At 44.8% G+C, this 17,674-nt stretch overlaps 1 protein-coding gene across 2 annotated transcripts in view; it reads right to left on the reverse strand.

The window, feature by feature from the left end:
- CACHD1 (cache domain containing 1) overlaps window positions 1-17,674 on the reverse strand; it is a 125,998-nt gene that overhangs the window by 21,338 nt on the left and 86,986 nt on the right. For both annotated transcript variants that reach the window (XM_054165355.1, XM_054165354.1), the window contains exons 8-15: window positions 13,219-13,368; window positions 11,253-11,486; window positions 10,056-10,205; window positions 8,998-9,121; window positions 8,041-8,158; window positions 6,022-6,190; window positions 2,976-3,118; window positions 1,393-1,574 (exon numbers count right to left, since the gene is read on the reverse strand). In XM_054165355.1, the coding sequence (XP_054021330.1) occupies window positions 1,393-1,574; window positions 2,976-3,118; window positions 6,022-6,190; window positions 8,041-8,158; window positions 8,998-9,121; window positions 10,056-10,205; window positions 11,253-11,486; window positions 13,219-13,368 (1,270 nt within the window). The remainder of the gene's footprint in view (window positions 1-1,392; window positions 1,575-2,975; window positions 3,119-6,021; window positions 6,191-8,040; window positions 8,159-8,997; window positions 9,122-10,055; window positions 10,206-11,252; window positions 11,487-13,218; window positions 13,369-17,674) is intronic.

Below are 17,674 nucleotides of genomic sequence, written 5' to 3' on the forward strand. Positions count from 1 at the left end.
GCTTATGCAGGTGTTTTCAAATCCATGGTTTGAGAAAATCAGTGAAGGGTAAAAGCAAAAAAACCTGACCACCTCCCAAAACCAACAGGGAAAATAATTGAAGAGCTTTTAAAATTAAGACATTCATAGAATGGTTTGGGTTGGAAGGGACCTTAAAGATCATCTAGTTCCATCCTCCCTCCCATGGACAGAGACACCTTCCACTAGAAAAGGTTGATCAAGGCCTCATCCAGCTTGGCCTTGAACACCTGTGGGGAGGGGACATCCACCACCTCCCTGGGCAACCTGTTCCAGTGTCTCACCACCCTCACTGTAAAGAATTTCTTCCTAATCTCCAGTCTAAATCTACCCTTCTAGACTGTAAAAGTGTGTTCATTTCATTTACAACAGCAATACAAAGTGAGTAAAATGCATTACTGAGGGACATGGTTTAGCACCAGACTTGGTAGAGTTAGATAATCACAGAATCCTAGAATTGTTTTGGTTGGAAAAGACCTCTAAGATCATCAGCCTAAGACCACCACGGCCATTAAACCATGTCCCAAAGTGCCACGTCCACGTGTTTCTTGAACACCTGCAGGGGCAGTGACTCTGCTTGATGACCTCAAAGATCTTTTCCCACAAAAATGATCCTATGGTTCTATGATTCCACCATCTTCTCTATCAGCAGAGTCAGAAATAACAAAGAATAAAACCTGAAGAAAAGCTAATGGAAATGACTTTTTCCAAGGAAAACTTGGGTCAGGGGAGCTACAGCAGGGCACGAGCAATTCAGAGCTCGAGGGTTGGGACATGGTGCTGGCTCATGCCTTCACAGGCACCCCAGTGCGGCAGCACCTTCCCGGCTCCTTTCAACAAAGCACACATGTCAAAACACACTCCACAGTACTCCCACATCTCCAGCTCTCATTTGTAATGTACACAAACATTTTCCCAAACTAGACAATAGTGCATAATTAATAGTGCAGAGTTGACCCAGTGAATTCCTACTTTCAATTAGTGAGGAAACCTGCTGTAAAGAAACAAATGGAAAGACTAAAATATTAACAACCAAAACCAGAACTGAAAATGTGCCTGAAGTAGTTAATCCCTAAAGGGGATGCTCCTTTTCTGAATATTTATATTCCCATCTGCCACAGCAGGGATATGAAGCAGAAACTATCCCTTAAAATAAAACCAATTTGGAATGAGAACCAATAAAGGTTTGAACTGGCTGTGTTTAAGCACTCAGCCTTTTAGCCATGATGAAAACATTGGTGGCTAAATAGTTTCTAACTCGCCATAAAAACAACCCCCAAACACACCCCAAGGCTACGAAATCGATACCGAATATTTCCCTTATTGCCTTCTGAGATTAGCCAAAGCTTTGATAACAGGACCCTAAAAACTCACCATTGTCTCCTGGTGGGATCAAATGCTTTGTCCATGAGGGAACCGGGGTAAATTCGGAGCACCCCATTGGGGGTTGCTATGTAACGGCGCACAATGTAACTGTTCAGGCTACTCATTTCCATTTGTGTCATCCATTCATCTGTGACGTGACTGGTAGCCATTACTTCATTTCTGACAGAGAACTGCAAAACAAAGGCAGACCTAGCAGGGTTCCTCTAAGACTTGCATGAAAAGATAATAAGCTGCTGGCGGGGTTTCCTAAAGAGCGATCCGAGATCATCTAAACTCAATTACTTGTTTAAAGTCTTCTCACACCAGACAGATCTGGCACATTCCAGGCAAAGGGAAAGTGTATTATAATGAAATATTGGTGTCATTATGTCTCCTTTAGAGTTCCCTTTATCTCTCTTCTGGAGTTTGCTTTTTTTACTTCATGTAAATATAAACATGTCTCTGCCTGCACATGACACAGAAAGTTCTCCTTTACATGCTTAAGAACACAACAATATTTCCGCTCAGAAATGACTGCAGCTTTAGTCTGGCCAGTGTTTATTTCAACAGCTGCTCAGCTACTTTTCCCTTGCTTCTTAGCCTCTCTTCACTGTCTTGAAGCCTATGGCCATTCCTCCAGGCACAAGAATACTGCTACAAACTACCACTCTGTAACTCAGTGAGCATCAGGAAATCACTAAGTCTGTAGACAACATCAAGTTAGACAGGTGTATGATCTCCTGGAGGGCAGGGAGGCTCTACAGAGGGACCTAGACAGGCTGGATCAATGGCCCAAGGCCAATGGGATGAGGTTCAGCAAAGCCAAATATTGCGTCTTGCTCTTGGGTACAACAACCCCATGAAGGGTCCAGGCTTGGGGAAGAGTGGCTGGGAACTACCTGAGGACCTGGGGGTATTGATCAACAACTGGCTGAAGAGGAACCACCATGTGCCCAGATGGCCAAGAAGGCCACCAGCATGCTGGCTTGGATCAGCAATAGTGTGGCCAGCAGGACTGGGGCAGGGATTGTCCCCCTGGACTCAGCACTGTTGAAGCCACAGCCTTGAGTCCATGTTCAGTTTTGGGCCCTTCACTCCAAGAACATTGAGGGGTTGGAGCTGGTCCAGAGAAGGGCAATGAAGCTGGTGATGGGTCTGGAAATTAGGTCTGATGAGGAGCAGCTGAGGGAACTGGAGGAGGCCAAAAGAAGACTTGGTTCTACAACTCCCTGAAAGGAAGCTGGAGCCAGGTATGGGTTGATTCCAGGCAACAAGCAAAAGGAAATGCCTTCAAGTTGCATCAGGGAAGATTTAGGTTAGACACAAGGAACAATTTATTGCCTCATATGGCCCAGGGCAACCCCATCCCTGGAGGGGTTTCAAAGCCCTGCAGATGTGGTGTTGAGGGACATGGCTTAGCAGTGACCTGGCAGTGCTGGGTTAACTGTTGGACTTGGTGATCTTAAAGGTGTCTTCCAACCAAAACGATTCTGTAATTCTAATGTTTCCAATTCCTTTTAGGATGAAGCTGTGTACTGTGAGGAAACCAAGGGCTCCAGAGCTGCCCAGAGTGGCCAGCAGGCAGGCCATACCTTCAGTCCAGGATTGGCAATGAGGCGGGTGTTGTCACTGAGGTATGCCGTGTAGTGCTCCACCATCCGCTTCGTCTCAGGCTGGCTCAGGTGTTCGTAAGGAGAAGAGAAGCTGCCCGCAGAGAGCATCACTGTAGGGCTTTCTAAAATCAGCAAAACAGGAGGACATTGAGGACACAGAAATGCACACCTTGCATAGCAAACACGTGTGTTATGAAAGGTGTTCAGATGTGTCCTAGCTGAGGACACATGGAAGGAATTACAGTGATGCACCCTTCACCACAAAGATGTTTCTCCTCCTATTCAGATGGAACCTCCTGGGTTCCAGTTTGTGCCCATTGCCCCTTGTCCTGTCACTGGGCACCACTGAGAAGAGTCTGGCCCCATCCTCTTGTACTTCACAGGTTCTTTAGCTCTTGCTGATCATTGACCAGATTCCCTCTCAGGCTGCTCTTCTCCAGGCTCAACAGCCCCAGGTTTCTCAGCCTTTCCTCCTCACAGAGATGCTCCAGGCCCCTCAGCATCTTTGTAGCTTCTACTGGATTCTCTCCAGTAGTTACCTGTCTCTCTTGAAGTGAGAAGACCAGAACTGGACCCAGTAGCCCAGCTGTATCCTCACCAGGGCAGAATAAAGAGGAGGAGAACCTGCCTTGACCTGCTGACCAGACTCTTCTTCATGCACCCCAGGAGACAACTGGCTTTTCTTGACCATGAGAACACATTGCTGGCTTGTAAGCAACCAGCAGTCCCAGGTCCTTCTATACAGAGCTGCTTTCCAGTAGGTGACCCCCTCAGCTGTCCTGGTGCATTTGGTAGACTTTGGTGCCCTTGTTCAGAACCCATTCTGACGCTGACAAAAGCTGGTTTCCCTTAATAAAGTATTTTTGTGCTAAAGAAATTAATTATCCATGTTGAGGCTGGATATGGCAGGGAAAAGCAAAGCCAAGCACTTTCAGTTACAGCTAACAAACAAACAGAGAATTCCAAGCTCAGAAAGGGGAGCTTTCCAATAAACGTGTGGCTGTTTGGGATGACTTCCAGCACAGACTAGAAAGTGAACTTTCCTTGTGCAGAAACTGCAACACCAGACAGCTTCTTTTTAAGAAGAAAAATGATGATGATGATGATGTTGCAGGACTGAAGGTTGAGAAGAAGGCCTTTTCTCAATATTTGACACCATTTTCCCATGTGTAATGGTCTCCAGAGGGCAGGTGGGGGGAATAATTTGGAATATGTGAAGTGTTCTGCTTTTATTCACATTCCTTTAAAACACATCACCAGCCATCCAGCCACCATATGTACTGTAGTCATCATCTATTAGAGTCCTTCATCTGCTTCCCAGACCATATATCCTGATGTGACTGCATTTTGTTTTGCAGGAAGGTTTTCCACTTAGCTCAGTGCTGCATCATCCATTTCTGCCTTGTCTTTCTACTGTAAGGATAATCAAGACTAGGCACCACATTGAAGAAAGGAAGAATCCCTGTCTTTAAGCAATGGGTAAAGTGATTCCTACAGGTTAGTTGAATTCCTCCCTAACTCCTCTAGTCTAAGCTCACTTGGTTATTTGTAGAACTGCAATGCAGCAAAGAAAGTATCACAGCTGTGCTGCAAATCCACTGTGAGACCTTCAAACCTTGCTACAAAGAAAAGCACTTGAGAACTTCTTGCAATGTAGCACAGATTTTAGCAAAACTCTCAAGATCAATTCTCAAATAGGAAAGATTAAAACTTGGGATGGTCATGTCAAAAAACAAAGTTCTTAATATAAATTGTGGGGTTTAATAACATGTGTGAGGGGGTTTAAGTTCTCGGCTCTTTCCAGACGCTAGAACTTCTACTGCCATCGAGACCTCTCCATTTTTCCAGTCAGGTAGAGTAGAATCAGTTAAGCTTATCAAAAGCAGAAATGTGTCAAGAAGCCAAGAATTAAGGAGTGTCTGGAAACCATCACATCCCTGAAGTTCTCACTTTACCCCAACAGATGTAACATCTGACTTCACATGGATCAATGGAATTAAATGCTTGTGGAAGTGAAAAACTTGGATAAGTCCAAAGTCAAGAGAATATTAGTTCTGCATGACTGGTTGGGACTTCATCCTACTTATTCGTCAATAAACTGATCTACAGCCAAAAGAAGAGAATCACAAAATGCATCAGATTGGAAGGGACCCTCAAAGGTTGTCTTGTCCAACCCCCTTGCAGTCAGCAGGGACTTCTCCAACTAGATCAGGTTGCTCAGGGCCACATTCAAATTTGACCTTGAATGTCTCCAGGGATGGGGCTTCAATCACATCTTTCTAGGCAACCTGTTTCAGTATTTCACCACTCTCACTGAGAAGAACTTCCTCCTGACATCCAACCTAAATCTTCCCTGCTTTAGTTTCAAACCATTGCCCCTTGTCCTGTCACCACAGGACTTTCTAAATAGTCCCCAGGCTTCCTGTAGGTCCCCTTAGATACTGAAACGTAGCTGTAAGTCTCCCCAGAGCCTTCTCTGCTCCAGGCTGAACAACCCCAACTCTCTCACCCTGTCTTCATAGGAGAGGTGCTCCAAAACCACCTGATCATCCTTGTGGTGTCATATGGACCTGCTCCAGCAGCTCCATGCCCTTCTTGTGTTGGGGGCACCAGAGCTGGACACAATACTGCAGGTGAGGTCTCACCAGAGCAGAGTGGCAGAATCTCTATCTGCTGGCTATGCTATGGCAGCCCATACTTTGGTTTTAAGCTTGGTGAGACTTCTCTCACTCTCTCCCCACTCCCACTTTCTGGGAACTTATCAAGCAAGATTCCTGAAGAAACTCTCTTTGACGAGCAGTCCCTCTGCATTCACCCACACAAGTGCTCACTATTGAGCAGAGGAGCCATGATCTGTGAAGAGCTGTAAGAAGGTAACAGCTGATAAGCAAATCAGCCTTGGAAAGAGAAATCTCTCAGAGACATTATTTCCAGTGTTTTCTGAGAAGACTTTTCCTTCCTGCTGCTGCCACACTCTACAGAAACATGCACAAGCTGGGGAAGATGAACTGCAAGGAAACTTTACCCAAGGTAGCCAGCTGCTTGAAGTGCAGGCAGGCATTAGGTTGGCCCAGGAGATCCAGTCGGTGATAGAGGAGCTTACTGCTGGGGACAGTGTTGAGATTCTTCAGCTGTTTGACAGGTATTTCTGGCTGTATCACCACGACACACAGAATAAAGGATGTGTCCTGGACCTGGAAAACATGGGCAAGTCATCAAACAGCAAGAAAAAAGTGGAAGTTACAGAACTTACTTTCTATTTGTTTTTCATTCTCTTTAATCACCTATCTCATCCAGTCCTGAAAGGCAGAACCAGACTGCCATTTTCTCAAAGATCACCTCAGAAGCTCTTCTAAAGCTCTCACAATTGGCAATTAAGCCTGCACATTGCACTTTGATATAATTGTTTGTAAGCATAGATCTTCTTTTTTAAACTATTACAACTAAGAAGTTAATGTTTTGCAAGTTCTTTACAGCAAACATCATCACTGGCTACTGATACACTTCTGCAACGAGATGGTATCCAAATGAGAAGCTGAACATTATCCCAGCTGTAGTAAGGAATGGATTCTATTCCTCTGCCCCAAACAGAACAGCAGCATTAAGCAGAATGGGTCAACGCTAAACACTGCTTCAGCACTGTCTGCAGATGTGGTCTCTGGTAGGCATTTGTGTGTCACAGAATGACAGAATGTTAGGGGTTGGAAGGGACCTCCGAAGATCATCCAGTCGAACACCCCTGCAGAGCAGGACCACCTAAGGCAGGTCATACAGGAATGCATCCAGGTGGGTTTTGAATGTCTCCAGTGAAGGAGACTACACAACCTCCCTGGACAGCCTGCTCCAGGGCTCTGGCACCCTCAAGAGTGAAAAGGTTTTTCCTTATGCTCATGTGGAACCTTCTCTGCTCCACTGCCCTTTGTCCTGTCATTGGACATCCATGACAAGCGCCTGGCTCCATTCTCCTTACACTCACCCTTCACATCCTTATAAACATGAATGATGTCAGCCTTCGGTCTTCCCCAAGCTAAAGAGACCCAGCTCCCTCAGCCTTTCTGCACAAGGAAGATGTTCCATTCCCTTCAGCATCTTTCAAGCACTTCCCTGAGGTCCTTGAACAGACGGGCTCAGAACTGGACACAATATTCCAGATGTGGCCTCACCAGGACAGAGTAGAGGGGCAGGAGAACCTCTCTCAAGGTCCTAACCACAGCCATCCTAATCTATCCCAGGATACCATAGTATGACATCCAGCACAGATTTACTTCCATTGGGAAAGCACCAGTATAATCTCTGTGTAACTCTGCATTAGTTACGTCTTGTGAAGCGAGTGTCTTCATGATGAAAGAGCACACACAGACACACCTCTGAAGCTGACATAGGAACAAACTTGAAATGGTCATTTCCTTAGGTTCACAGAATGGTTTGGGTTGAAAAGGACCTTAAACATCATCTAGTTCTGTGGGCAGGGACACCCCCCACTAGACCAGGCTGATTAAGGCCTTATCCAGCCTGGCTTTGAACATCTCTGGGGAGGGGACATCCACGACCTCCCTGGTTGTGGTGTCTCACCACCCTCACTGTCAAGAATTTCTTCCTAATCTCCAGTCTAAATTTCCCATCCTGCAGCTTCAATCCACTCCCCCTTATCCTATCACAACAAGCCCTTGTCAGAAGTCCCACTCCAGCTCTCCTGTAGCTCCCTTCAGGTACTGGAAGGCTGCTCTAAGGTCTCCCTGGAGCCTTCTCTTCTCCAGGCTGAACAGCCCCAACTCTCTCAGCTTGTCCCCATAGGGGAGGTCCTCCAGCCCTCTGACCATCTTTGTGACCTCCTCTAGACCCACTCCAGCACTTCCATGTCCTCCTTATGCTGGGTGCCCTGGAACTGGTCTTCACTGTAACAAAACCCACTCCACATTCATGCAGTTTCAGAGTAATCCAAACCTATCTTACTTCAAAATACGGCAATATTTCATGCTGCACTGTGCTCAGTACATGAATGCACCCTCTGTGCCACCCTGTGAGTGTCACTGTCATTCCTTACCATCTTCCAGGCATAGCTGACATTGTAGGCTTCTTTTCCAACCTCTCTCAGTTTGTTTACATGCCAAGACAGCGAGGAGTTCACGGGGACTGTAATGATCTGACTGCCCAGGGGAATGCTGTGTTGGCAAACAGAACATAAAGCATTTTATTAAAAACTGAGAAAGCTCTTAAGCAAACCAAACCTACTCGATAGGCATTCAACTATCTTAAGGAATAAAGAGATCAACTGGTATCTACCTGAGGTAAAGAAAATGTGTATATATGCTGAAAATGCCCTCCTGTACCACCATCTTTTGACTTAGAACACACACTCAGACTAGACAAAGGCTGATCTGAGACAGGACGAGGGAAAATGGCTTCAGCTTGCACCAGGGGAGGTTTAGGTTCGACATTAGAAGAAACTCATTCATCAAAAAGGTTCTCAACCACTGGAACAGGCTCCCCAGGGAGATGGTTCAATCCCCATCCCTGAAGATGGTTCAGTGACACAGAAATGTGGTGCTGGGGGCCATGGTTTAGCAACAGCTTTAGGAGAGTTAGAGAATGGTTGGACTTAATGATCATAAAGGTCTTTTCCAACCAAAATGATTCTATGATTCTAAAGATAATCCCAGATCAAACAATGGAGAATCTTCCTGACATGAAAGAGAGAAACGTTAGAAACAGTATCCCCTAGATCAGCTGTGGAAACCACTGCTTAGCTCACCAGGTAATAATATGAAGAAAGCTGGAGGCAAAACCCAACCCAAAACTGTTCTTTGGAGGTAAAAACCCCAAACCAGAACTGTTCTTTGGAGGCAAAGGAGGAGAAAGAGAAAAAAAAAACTAAATCCCTCCAAGTATGCAGACACTGTGGGAAAAGGGAATTTACCTGATAGTCTCTTAAAACTACTTAGAAATAGTTCTAAGTGCCCTAAGGACAGCTAATATTTGGCCTTGAACCCCAATTCCTTACCTAAGGATGTTCTGGCGCACCAGCTCAAATTTGGGAATGTTCTCATAGTGGATAATATCTGTGTGGAGTGGTGGTTCAGACAGCAGGTAGGGCCTGGTGAGGGATGGGTGCATAAGAGTGTATCCTACAAAATAGAGACACAAAACCAGACTGAGTCCAGGATGAATATTTACTTGGATGGGGGGGGGGGGGGGAAAGGAATACAGCAACAAGATGCAGTTTTTAACAAGGCTTAATAAAAGGGAACAAGCAATTTATCATGAAAGAAGATTCAAATGAAGAACTAGGTAAGCTGAAAATGAAACATGGCTCCAAGAAGATGTTGGGACCAGAAGAAAAATGCTGAACACATATAAACAGCAGTTTGGTTTGCCCTACACAGGTATAAAACCTCAGATATAACACTGGTAGAAAATCTCAACAGCAAGTTCAGTATTTCCATATCAAACCTCCAGTGTAGACATTTCAAATCATGAATCCACCCACAGTCTTCAGCAGCTCTGGGGTGAAGCTAGTCAACAACACACAACCTTTTAATGAAAAATAGGCTGCAAGGCTTGAGGGTGCTTAGCCTGCAGAACAGAAGGCTCCAGAGAGACCTTAGAGCAGCCATCCAATACCTGAAGGGGGCCTACAAGAAAGGTGGGGAGGGACTTTTTATAAGGGCTTGTAGTGATAGGATGAGAGGGAATGGATTGAAGCTGGAGGAGGGGAGATTTAGACTGAAGATTAGGAAGCAATTCTTTCCAGTGAGGGTAGTGAGACACTGGAACAGGTTGTTCAGGGAGGTTGTGGATGCCCCTTCCCTGGAAGTGTTCACGGTCAGGGTGGATTGAGCCTTGAGCAACCTGGTCTAGTGGAAGGTGTTCCTGCCCATGGCAGAGGGTTGGAACTAGATGATCTTAAGGTTCCTTCCAACCCAAACCATTCTAAGAGTCTATGAGTATTATCATTCAATACTTATTGGCTAACTTAAGAGACATGAGAATCAAGAGTTTTCTTCTGATGGTTATTTATCTCAGTGGGACTAGAAGAGATTATCCATGCCAAAAAGTTACCTTTATTATCAATGAGGAATGTGTAGGAACCCAAGGAGTCTTGGTAGTAGGTGACATCTTCCAAGATATATGCGAGATTGACATCAACTCCAACAATCCCCAGCAGGAGGTTGCCAAAGTAACACGGTTTACTTACAGTCATGATCAGGCCTTACAATGAGAGAAATAACATAAAGCCATCAGCAAAAGCATCTACTTAATTATTTTTAGAGGAAACAGAGTGTGCACTTTGGAGTCCTTACTATAAGAAGGACAATGAGGGGCTGCAGTGTGTCCAGAGAAGGGCAGCTGGTGAAGTGTCTGGAGAACAGGTTTGGTGAGGAGAAGCTAAGGGAATTGAGGTTATTTGGTCTGGAGAAGAGAAGGCCGAGAGAAGACCTTCTGGCTCTCTGCAACTCTCTGAAAGGAGGCTGAAGCCAGGTGCAAGTCAGTCTCTTTTCTCAAGTAAAAAGTAATATGACAAGAGAAAACAGCCTCAGGTTGTACCAGAGGAGGTTTAGGTTGTCAGTCTACAGGTAGATGCCTTACAGGTAAGAAATGCACTTGCATGAAAAGCTATGGTAGTATTTTGTTTCTTTAACGTCATTTAAAAAAACAGGGAAAGGAGGAAGGAAGAGAATTCGTACCTGTAAAGCAACAATAGGGATGAATTATTGCTCATCTAATTGCATAGTCAGAATATTAAACCTCCTCTGCTTAACTAAATCTCAGCACGACTACTGCAGTGGGAAGCAGAGCCATAATTTCACAATGGTTTGGGATGCATCTTGTGCCTGAGGTAAGAACTCTTGGCAAAAACTTAATTTTTCTTACTTTCTACACCACTGTTTGGAAACTCCTTGACTCTTTTCCTTCAATCCAAAATAAAAATCAGTTGTGTGTATAAGCTTTAAAGTACACTTTGAAATTTAGGTTAGGCAAATCTTCACTATTGCAACATTTCTAATCCTTCTGTTGCTCAAATTTTCCATTGTGCTTGGATATGGCTTTGTGAGAGAGCAGTAATACAGCTAATTACTGAGTTAGGAAACACACAGAGAAGCAAGAGTTCTGAGTCAGAAGAGATTTGCTCAAGAACAGGCTTACATTTGTTTTGAGACTCAACACACAAGACAAATAGCATCATAGAATTGTTTTGGTTGGAAAAGACCTCTAAGATCATTGAATCCAACCATTATTGAGGTCTTAAGCACTTACCATCTCCCATTTCATCTGAGAAGGGCAGGCTGAAGACTGCTTCATCAATCATTCGATTGGGGAGGTTTGTATAGAATCTGCCCACTGTAGTTTCCAGGTTACTCAGCTGGTTTAGGACCATCATGCTTCCCTTGGTCACAGGGAGAGCTGTTCGGTCCAGCACCCCATACTTCACTGAGTTCTGCTCTGCCAGGTCTCGTAGGAAGGCCAGCTCCTTCAAACCTGTCACTCCCTCTGAAAGACAAATGGAAGGAAGGAGATAAAAGAAGCTGAATTTCCATCAAGACTTCTCAAAGTGCTGTCAACAAAAGCTGTAGGACTGATAAGCCACAAGGTGAGGTGCTGACAGAACAGTATGGCTTTAGGAAAAGTAATTGGCTAGGACAAAATTGACTAAGGTTGCCTCTCACCTTCTGTTGCATGGTGCAAAAACTGAACAGGCTCTTTGCATTACCACTATAAACAAAGACCTTCTAACAAAGTCTTATGTGACCCATAAATCCACAGGACAGCTCTTTCTTCTCCACCAGTGGCTGGTCCACATATAGGACCAAGAGCATATTAGAAGCCCTTGGAGATAAAGGCTTTGTTCTTCACCTTAAACACTAAAGTTGCCCATTTTACACAAGTGTCAGGCTCAGTTCCTGCAGACAAATCAAAGACTTTTGGACATATTAGGTGTCAGATGAGTATTTAAATGTACAGCCAAATGATCCATTAGGCTGAGCTTTAGTTTCCTTGTCTGAGGGCTGCATGCATTTTTCAGTGATACAACATACAACCCTTTTACTGAGGAAACACAGGATGCAAAATTGCTGTCCCAGGGAAAGTATCTTTCCTGCAAGAGTGATCAGGCATTGGAACAGGCTGCCCAGGGAGGTGGTGGAGTCACCATCCCCGGAGGTGTTCAAGAAACCTGTGGGCATGGCTCTTGAGGACATGTTTTAATGGCCATGGTGGTGTTGGGTTGATGGTTGGACTCAATGATCTTAGAATGCTTTTCCAACCTTCAGAACTCTACTGTGAGCATGATCTTCATGTTTAACCTCATTCTTAAGCTAGGTCCTAAGCTATCAGAGCATTTCAGATTGTATTTGATGTTACAGTCATGGCTAACAACTGAAACAGAAGCCAAGTATACTCCTATTTTGCTGCAGCAGGAAAAATGGGCAGTGCTGTACAGTGGCAACAGCTGTCAAATTAAGTTTAGGCTGGTAACCAACAAGAATTCAGACCCTGAGCAGCTGCACTATGAAACACAGTATCTTCTGGTGTTGGTGTTACTGTCAGCAATACCTTGAGAGCTGTCTGCTGGTGGAAGTTACGCCCAGTAACATCAAGAGTTGATCTGTTTTCTTCTGGGTTTCATGTTAAACCAAGAGGGATTTAAAAAGCGAAGGTTAACTCCCCCACAACAAACCCTGAAAAGAGATCTTACTAATGTTCACAGATATCTGATGGATGGGTGTCAAGAAGGGGCCAGACTCTTTCCAATGGTGTCCTCTGATAAGAAGAGGAGCAACAGACATAAACTTGAACCCAAGAGGTTCCATCTCAATACAAGGAGTAACTTCTTTGCCGTCAGTGTGCTGGAGCCCTGGAGGAGGCTGCCCAGAAAGGATGTGGAGTTCTCCTCCTCTGGAGAGCTTCCAAACCCACCTGGATGCATTCCTGTGTAACCTGCCCTTGGTGATCCTGCTCTGGCAGGGGAATTGGACTCAATATTATCTCCAGAGGTCCCTTCCAACCCCTACCATTCTGATTCCATGACATAACCATACAGTGGCACACAGTTTTATATACCAAAGAACTAACATCTGAATGTAGCCTCTGGATTACATGAGCCAAAATCCACTAACAGACTGCTCCCAGTAAGGTGTGGAATTACATTTGGATAATCTGAAGAAGCTAGCTGTACAAGGAAGGGGAATTTTGCACCCAGTGGAAACATAAAACCACCTCTTACCATTCATGAGGGCATAAGTAAGGATCATTACTGAGTTGTTGAGGAAACTGTTTTCTTCATTGATGACACTGAGAGTGGCTTTTTTATCTTCTTCTGAGGAATCCTTTGATGTGATCCCAGCTGAGAGATAAATTATCACCATATCAGTATCTAGAATTAGAGAGAAAGCAGAAAGTGCATTACATTAAGGCAGTCAGCTCCTGGAACAGACAATCTTAGAGATCTTTTCCAATCTCAGTATTTCTGTGATTCTCTAAATTCAGGTGGTTAGAGCCCTTAAAAGCCCTGCTTAGAACCATATACTGCCACAGGTTCGTTTGTGAGATTCACAGTCTTATCAATTACATCCTTCATTAATTTCATTCAGAGCACCTAACAAACATCTGCTTGATTTGATGCCTACCAACCACCTAGAAGCACTGTGGCTTGTTTCTCCTGAGCAGGTCTCACAGGCACCTTCTGGTCTGGCTGCAGCCACTGCAGCAGCACACAATCCCAGCATGCAGCAGAACCTGCTCTAACTCCATGTGAAGGGCTTAATGAAAGCAAAATCTGTTCATCACCTACCCTGCAATCCAAAGGACTGCAATTCCCTGATGAATCCAAGAGGAGGACCTGTGACCCCTTGAACCAGTACAGGTGATGAGCTGACCTGCTGGAAAGCAGCTCTAAAGAGAAGGACCTGGGGGGGCTGGTGAACAAGAAGTTACCCATGAGCCAGCAACATACCCTCAGGGCCAAGAACACTAATGGTTTCTATCAAGAAAAGTGTGGCCAGCAGTGCAAGGTTGGCTCTCCTCCTGCTTTACTCTGCCCTGGTGAAGCCATATCTGGAGCTCCCCAGTTCAGAGGAACATGGAACTACTGGAAAAAGTTCATTGTAGGGCTATGAAGATGATGAGGGGCCTGAAGCATCTCTGTGAGGAGGAAAGGCTGAGAGACCTGTGGCTGTTTGGCCTGGAGAAGAGCAGCCTGAGAGGACTTCAATGCCCAGCAAGGGCTAAAGGGCAGGGGGCAAGAGGATAGAGGCAGCCACAGGACATGGGGCAACCCTATCTCAGCATTACCAGTATTTTATGCCTAAGGATACTTGTAGGGATCATACATTACCATGTCATGTGGAGCACACAAGGTTAATTCATTATACACCAACTTTGTTGTGTCATCTGGGGTTCTTTGTAGCTTTGCTGTGGGTTGTTTTTTTTAAACTAAGTATGAATGCTTTGGCTTGTACATTTTGTCATCATGACTTGAAAAGACGTTCAGCCAGAATTGGCTGAGGCAACAGGACATGTAAATTTGGGGGGAATTTCTGACTTTTATTTTAAGAAGCTAAAAGTAGGAAAAAAACCCCACCCAGAGTCTGGTATTAATACAGCTTTGGCTGTGGCTTGAAGAGAATTCTTCCAGTGTTTCCAGGGCTATAGCATAGCTGTTGGACACCACAGCCAGGCATGATCCTGCAGTCTAAAAGCTCCGCTAGCAGAAGTAACATAAGATAGTCCTAAGTCTGCATGAAGGACACCTTACCTCCTGGTCAAAAGGGCATTCTATCACTTAACAGCTGATCAGCCTGCTCTATTTGACACACTGAACTCGGAGAGCTAGAAAAAGCCCTCATGTGCAGTCCACCATTATTAATGAAAGGGTTGTCAAGTCTGGGCCCAAGGTACACAGGCAGTGGTGGAGTCCCCCCATCCCTAGAGAGGTTTCAAACTCATATTGATGTGGTGCTGAGGGACATGGTTTAGTGGTGACCTGGCAGTGCTGGGTTAGTGGTTGGACTTGATCTTTAAGGTCTCTTCTAACAAAAAGGATTTTATGAATCTATAAAATAAATGTACCTACACTGCAATTTTATCCCAGTTCTTCACTTAGAGTTTGGTTGGTACTCAGTGGCAGAGCTTTGGGACGAGGGTCTGCTGAGCAGGACTGCAGTAAGAACCAGCATAAGGCAGGAAATTCAGATGTGATCAATGGCACAATTCTTCCATCTCATACCATTAGTTCCCTTCTAACTTCCCCAGTGTGAATTTGGGAATGAGGCTGTATCTCAATAGCTTCCCCTGGCACACCCACACATTGTTCTCCAGGAAGAGGATGTTAGAAAATTAACAGTGAAATGAATGATTTTATTTTTTTTAGTAGGTTTATTTTTTTCCTTTTTAAGAAGATGAAAAGATTATTTACAAGAAAATGAGACTTGTGTTATAAACATCCTCTTCTCAAACCTATTGTGTCTCACCCTGTGACTTCTGAAATTTGCTGTATAGGCAATTGGCTCCAAAAGGCTCCAAAGCCTTTTCACTCCTGAAGAAAACCTAAATCCAAAACATTTGCCTTTTCTTTTAACTCTCTGTATTTGTGCCCCAAAATAGTTGGTATAAAACCTAAGAAAAAGTACGTGTTTGTATATTAATGGAGAATGTGCCAAAGCCTTCCAATCCTAATACACAAACAGTGGCTGAATAGGAAAGACATGTAGGAGAATTTAGGGGCTGATCTGCTGGAAACCAGTTCTGTGGAGAAGGACCTGGGAGTCCTGGTGTACAAGTTAACCACAAGCCAGCAATGTGCCCTCATGGCCAAGAAGGTAAATGGTCTGGTGGAGTGTATTAACCAGGCTAAAGGAGGTTCTCCTCCACCTCTACTCTGCCCTAGCAAAGCCCCACCAGGAGTACTGGGGCCAGTTCTGAGCTCCTCCGTTCAAGAGGATCCAGTGGAGGCTCCAAAGATGCTGAGGGGCGTGGAGTGTCTCTATGAGCAGAAATCGCTAAGAGACTTGGGAGTGTAGAGCCTGGAGAAGAGCAGCCTGAGAAGGGATCTGCTCACTGCTCAGCAAAAGCTAAAGGACCTGTGGTGGGCAAGAGGATGGGGCCAGACTCTTCTCAGTGGCACCCAGAGACAGGACAAGGGGCAATGGGCAGAAACTGGAACCCAGGAGGTTCCATCCGAACAGTTGAAGAAACTTCTGTGCTGTAAGGGTGCTGGGGCCCTGAAGCAGGCTGTCCAGAGAGCTTGTGGAGTCTCCTTGTCTGGAGAGATTCCAAACCCAGCTGGACATTGTAATCCCAGGCAAGCTGCTGTGGGTGCCCCTGCTTTAGCAGGGGGTTGGACTAGATGATTTCCAGAGGTACCTTCCAACCCCTGCCATTCTCTGATTCTGTTGTGCTGCAAGACTCTACAGCTGATGTTCTTGGAATAACTCCTCATGACTAATGCATATGATCCCAGCTAGCTTCAGCAGCACTGGGTTTCTTGAGTTTATTTTTTGTTTTGTAGAAAGTTGCAGCCTCTTCATAATTTTGCCAGAGGATGGTAAATACCTGCCCCCCTTGGCCACCTTATCTTTCACCTAAACAGTGTACAGGCAGATCAATGTTCCACTGTATCTATTGCCTAGATTTCAGAAGTTGGCTGAAGCTTTAATAGTAAAAGCACATGAAGAAGGAACACATTTCCTCACTCTTTCCAAAGCATTTTCATTCCAGGACTTTTCTTTTTTACCATGTTCTGCTCTGAGCTGGTGCCCTTCAGCATACTGAAGAATTTGCTCTTATTGGAGCAAGCCCAGGACCAAGCTATGAGATCTGTATTACATAAATTGACTAAACCCATAGAGATCAAACTGGTTTCTCCACCCTGCCACAGCAGCAGCAATGTTACTTAACTCCACCAAGCACTCAAGAGCACAGCTTCAGGAATTGGCTTTCCATGGCCTCCTGGCAAGCAAACATGCCACTCAATTTCACATCCATCTTTCTATATCACCACATCCTCATTACAAAAACACACAAGAAAACCTCAGTCTCGGGATGGGAAGAAGGAAGCCCAGAACAGACCATAATTCAGGAGGATATTCTTAGAAGAACGAAAATTTAGCCAGGCTAACCTCACATTCCATAAAATAGCCCCCATAATTGGTATTATCCAAACCCCCTTTTCCCTGAGAAGCAAAGGACACCTCTGTAGGATTCCAGTTAGGCAGATTATCCATACACAATTTTTAGCTTTAAGTCAATGAACCTGCAGCAACAGCATTTTGCATTAAAAGGACTCACACACACATATTTGCTAAATAATTCAACAATCGGACAACTTAATCCTACAATTTCACTTTGTAATTCAAATGGAAGTCAGCCAGTGAAATAAATTGAAGGGAATGGCCACATTCAACAGCTACTTCTGCAGAGTCAACAGATTCACGAACTGCATTGGGCTGGAAGAGACCTTCAAAGGTCACGTCATCCAGCCCCAGTGCAGGGACAGTTCCAAATAGATCAGGTTGCCCATGGGCTATATCAAGTCTGATCTTTAATGTCTCCAGGGATGTGGCCTCAACCATGTCCCTGGGCAATCTGCTCCAGTATTTCACCACTCTCATTATGAAGAACTTTGTCTTGATGTCCAGTCTAAATCTACCCTGCTTCAATTTCAAACTGTTGTCCCTCATCGT

Source organism: Dryobates pubescens, chromosome 11 (assembly GCF_014839835.1).
Source record: "Dryobates pubescens isolate bDryPub1 chromosome 11, bDryPub1.pri, whole genome shotgun sequence".
Lineage (NCBI taxonomy): Eukaryota > Metazoa > Chordata > Aves > Piciformes > Picidae > Dryobates > Dryobates pubescens.